This window comes from Clinocottus analis, unplaced genomic scaffold (genome assembly GCF_023055335.1).
Source record: "Clinocottus analis isolate CAN_PGR_092001 unplaced genomic scaffold, fCliAna1.0.p SCAF_13, whole genome shotgun sequence".
Lineage (NCBI taxonomy): Eukaryota > Metazoa > Chordata > Actinopteri > Perciformes > Cottidae > Clinocottus > Clinocottus analis.
This window is the reverse complement of record NW_027175854.1, coordinates 14,325,001-14,330,000: the sequence shown is the minus strand read 5'-3', so window position 1 is coordinate 14,330,000 and position 5,000 is coordinate 14,325,001. Positions and strand designations below refer to the sequence as shown.

General features: G+C 45.0%; 1 protein-coding gene across 3 annotated transcripts in view; it reads left to right on the top strand.

Annotated features, from left to right (window-relative positions):
* ptpn11a (protein tyrosine phosphatase non-receptor type 11a) overlaps positions 1 to 2,662 on the top strand; it is an 11,723-nt gene extending 9,061 nt beyond the window's left edge. The window contains exons 13-16 of one of the 3 annotated variants that reach the window (XM_068573794.1): positions 1 to 87; positions 177 to 295; positions 464 to 569; positions 2,543 to 2,662. The exon at positions 1 to 87 is cut by the window's left edge and continues 65 nt beyond it. In XM_068573794.1, coding sequence (XP_068429895.1) covers positions 1 to 87; positions 177 to 295; positions 464 to 533 — 276 coding nt within the window. In that variant the 3' untranslated portion in view covers positions 534 to 569; positions 2,543 to 2,662. Of the gene's footprint in view, positions 88 to 176; positions 296 to 463; positions 570 to 1,820 lie in introns of all 3 variants that reach the window. The other 2 variants (XM_068573796.1, XM_068573795.1) reach the window with 2 other exon arrangements.
* Positions 2,663 to 5,000: the final 2,338 nt, after the last annotated feature.

Sequence of the window (5,000 nt, the reverse complement as noted above, 5' to 3'; positions counted from 1 at the left end):
GTGCAGACGGAGGCGCAGTACCGCTTCATCTACATGGCCGTGCAGCACTACATCGAGACGCTGCAGCGCCGCATCGAGGAGGAGCTGGTGGGCGCCGCCGTCTCTCTCTTCCTCCTCCCTCCTTTTTATTCCACGCTCGTCCTCCTGAACGTCTCTCTGTCTCCTCTCCCCTGCAGAAAAGCAAGATTAAAGGTCGCGAGTACACCAACATCAAGTACTCCCTGTCCGACCTGACCGGCGGCGAGCAGAGCCCGCTGCCTCCCTGCACGCCGCTGCCGACGCCCACCTGCACAGAGTGAGTACGCCGCGGCACATTCAGCCTGTCGGCGAGCCTCGCCGCTTAGTTTCTCATGAGAGTTGTGTGTGTGTGTGTGTGTGTGTGTGTGTGTGTGTGTGTGCCTGTATATGTGTGTGTGTGCGTGTATGCGCCTGTGTGTGTGTGTGTGTGTGTGTGTGTTGGCAGGATGAGGGAGGACAGCTCCAGAGTGTATGAGAACGTGGGCCTGATGCAGCAGCAGAAGAGCTTCAGATGAGATTCACCTTTGACCCCGGTGCTCTATCAGTTCCGGGTAAATGAACTGACCTGCTGCTCCTTCAGAGTAAAGACAGTAGAAGAAGAGCTGGCGGCAAAAACCGGCTCCATGTGCTTTACCTTCATTCACTTTATTTCATTCCTTTTTGCTCACTCGTTTTGTTTTTTTTTAAACTCTTTGACGACTAAGAAATGCCAATGTTGTGCCTTTTTTATACTGAAGAGAGTTTCACATTAAAAGTCCACCAGGAAACCGTTCTGTCGCCTGCGTACTTTTTGTTCCCGTACAGCAGCTGCTGTTGCAACGGCCGTGCTGCTGTTGCAACGCTTGTGCTGCTGCGTGCGTAGAGTCGGGGCGCTGCAGCTCCAAGTGTGGTCTGCATGCCGTCTGCTGTGCGACGTCTGCGTGTCGTCTGCGCTTCGTCTGCATGCCGTCTGTGTGTCTTCTGAGAGGCGTTTGCACTTGGTCATTGTGTCTTCTGCGCGTTGTCAGCGTGCCGTTGGCGCTTCCTCTGCGTGACTTCAGCGTGTTGTCTGCTTGTCTTCTGCGTGACGTCTGGGTGCCGTTTTGTGCTTTGTCTGCCTGTCATCTGCGCTGTGTCTGGATGTCGTCTGCGCGTTGTCAGCGCGTGCCGTCTGTGTGCCGTTCGCGCTTCCTCTGCGCGTCGTCTGCATGTCAAACTGCATGACGTCTGCGTGCCGTTTGTGCTTCGTCTGCGCGTTGTCTGTATGCGCTCTCGGCTCGGCCGATGGGCCGCGGTTCAGAATAAGCCGCCTATAAAATAGTAGGAAGAGAAACAATAAAAAAAACAATCTATACGATAAGAATAAAAAAATAAACAATAACAGGTTGGGAAAAAAAAGACGGACTGTAGAAATCTGATATAAAAACAATGTGTTTCCGCGAGCCTCATCTCCTCAGCCGTGTCGGTTCAGCGAGGGGGAAAGCACAGGGGTCACACAGAGGTCACACAGAGGTCACATAGAGGTCAACATGTCTTGGGATCTTTTAAAGGCATCGGTAAAATCTTTAAATCAACGCCGTAGTTGTGCGTCACGAGCGCATGCTGAACGCGAGGAGGCGTCGTGGCGTCACCCGCCGGTTCGTGGATGTTTGGAAGTCTCAGGTTTCGAGCGTCGCCATCTTGGATCACGTCCGTCGCCATGTTGTTGTTATAATTGTTGTTGTTTAGGAGTTCTTTTTTTAAAGAATATGATGAAATATAAAATAGTTGAAGTTGAAGACGACGTAACCACTGACTGGTTTCATCTTTGTGTGTCTTCTCAGGATCTCCATACCTGACAGTTTTTTTCGCCAGCCACACCTTGACGCCTGAGACTTGATGACCGTAATGACATGGAACAATGGAGAAACACACACACACACACACACACACACAGTCACCAGGCTCCTCCTGCTGTCGCTCCTCTCACGTGAACGTTCGACCTCTAATTGAATTCTAAACCACTGTGACGATCATCAGAAGAGGGTTGGAGAAGCTAACGTGCTAACGTGCTACATCGCGCTACTAAACCGCCTCTCGGAGGTTCTGCTCTCCTTCTTCTTCTATTTGTTTGTTTGTGTTATTAACCAAAGGAAGGTGTTCGTAGACTGAAATGAGGAGTTTTCTCTTTTTTTTTTGCCAAAAAACACCATTTCATCCACATCTCTCAGCCAATTAAAGGTCTCCGTTCGGTGTGAGATCCGCCCCCATTTTTCTGTGTGTCGATCGTCTGGTTTCCACTAGAGAATAACGTAATGTGACGGCATCTTTACTGTTGGGTCCTAATACGCTTAGAAACATGAATTCCCTTTTTTATTTTATTTTTTCGCTGCCAGAACTGCCTTTTTCTTTGTCGTCCGCGTGGGTTTAAAATACTTGTTTTTTTTTTATGTAGGTTTTCGGGGGTACACAGAGTGTGTGTTAGTGGACACAGTGTGTGTGTGTGTTAGTAAACATTCCTGAGCTCAAGCCGAACGCCCTGATTGCTGCTTTTTATTTTGTTTAGCAGCTTCACCCCTGGACTCGTAGAAGAGGAGAGGAGAGAAGTAGAGAAATAGAGGAGTAGAGAAGTTCCTCCGGCGGTCACATTTCACCGGAAAAATAAAACTTTATTTTTTACGTTTTATTTTCCGAGTTTTTTTTAAGTACATATTTCTTTTTTTTTCATTACGACTTGTTTTTTTTTGTTGTTTTTTTTTAATAACAAATGCCTTTTGTGTACCTTTTGCCTATTTTGAGCACCACATGTACTTAATTTAAGAGTTTTAAGAAGCGATCTCACATCTCTGCTCCATGAAAACACTTGATCATCGACCCGTGATGTCAGCTGTTTACACACACACACAGACGCACAAAGACACACACATACATACAGACAGACAGACATACACATAAATATATACACACAGACACACACTTCATGTCTTTCTGATGTTAATCAAAGTAAAGTTAAAGGAATATTTCAACATACTGAACTTTCTTGCGTAGCGCTTCGTTAGCAGCTCGATGCTAAGCTCACGACGCTCGTGCACACGCACTACATTCTCACACACACTCGCACAAAAAAACGCACCGCGTCTTCACGTAGTCGGTTCGGACGTTTAGATGATTTCAGCGCGCGTGAAAGTGTGTTTTAAAGATGAATACAAAGCTCCCGTCTACAGCTGATTTAGCTTAGCTTAGCATAAAGACAGGACGCAGCTCGTCCAGCTCTGTCCAGGAATACAAAAGTCCCGCTAATAGCAGGTATTACACGCTACAGCTCGTTGATTTCAAATTGGAAGAGAACAAAGTGTGTTGGTCCACATGCTAGCTGTTTCCCTTCGTTTCCAGTCTTAATGCTAAGCTAAGCTAAGACATAAGAGTTGTATCGACCTCTCCATGTGCCCTTCAGTGTGGAGACAACATCACCACGCTCACTTGAAACTATGCTTTCATTAATTTTATTATATTTTCTGTCTTCTCTTCACTTAGCTTCAGACTCTGAACTTCAGAGAGACGCGACCTGATGGAGCGCTGCTTCCTGTCACCAGGGAAACTAAACTAGTCATGGGCGGGGGTGCTTCCTCCTCCTTCTTCTTCCTGCCCCTTTCAACATTCTTCTTGTCCTACTCCTCCTTCCTCTTCTTCTCTTCCTCCTTCCTCCTCCCCTCCTTCTTCTTCTTCCTTCGTCTACTTCTTTCTCCTCCTGCCTCTTCCTCCTCCTTTCTCTTCTTCTCCTCCTCAACAGCAAGTGTTCTTTTGAAATGATTCCTTCCGTCTAAGCGGATGACTTTGTCCTCGCGCGTGCGTGTCAGAGTGTGAGAGAGGGAGGTGCTTTTGTGTTGTTTTGTTAGTTTTCTGCGTCCCTTGTTTGTTTGTTTCTCCTCCCAAGATGATAAACTGCTCATCCGTTGGCGATGTAGACGCATAGACGTGCCTTCTATGCACATATGCCTACGTGTGTATGTGATAGCTATTGAAAAAAGATACAAATAAACAACAACAACAGTGCTCTTTTAGTTCCATCGCCATTCAAGAACCTGTAACACTTAAATGTGAATTCTGAACAAAGACAAAAGAAACGGTGATCACAATGCAAACAAACTATATTTTTGAACATGTATATTGTACATGAGTACCTGGTAGAGGAGGTTGTACTTACTAAAACATGTATATTGTACATGAGTACCTGGTAGAGGAGATTGTACTTACTAAAACATATCTACTGGCTGTATATTCCTCAGCTTCCTGTGTGCGACACGGGGAGCGGCCGCTCGGCTTCAGGTCGCCGTCGCCGTCGACGTCCTGTCTCAATAAACGGCTCGCGCCTCATGAAGACGTGTCGTTGTTCTTTGTGTCAGTGTTTGTTTGTTTATTTAAAAACGGTTTAAAGTTGCAGAAATGTCATTCATATTGTTATAATTATACGTTTGAAATTTGCGAGGGAATGTTAGGGGTTTGCCTAAAAAACTGTGGGGTTTTAAGAAGTGTCTGCAGGAAACTTATTAAGGGACATATTACAGGAATACAATTAATACTGTATGTATATGAAAACATTTTCATTTATCTTTTATACATATGTATGTATAAATCCTGTAAATAATAATTAGAAAAAGGCAAATATATATATATTTTCTGAAGTAGTTGGAAATACTGAAAGGAGTTGAAGTGGTTGAAGGAGAAAAGCCAACATAAAAAATGTTATGCCACTGAAAATGAAAATTCAATCACTGAAAGGAGTGTAAGTGGGGAGAATAAATGTGAGCATTGAATGAATGAAGCTAATAAAATACATAGAATATATTCACTTAAATTATAAAATTAACACACTGAAAAAAATCCTCTTATTGGTGCTAAATACAACCTAAAATTCACATTTATTCTTTGTGGAGGCATTTTTTGTCAGTTTTTGTGCATACGTGCAGTTCCTCATCCTGTCACCAGGTGTCACCACCCGCCTCCAGCTGCTCCTGAGGAAGAAG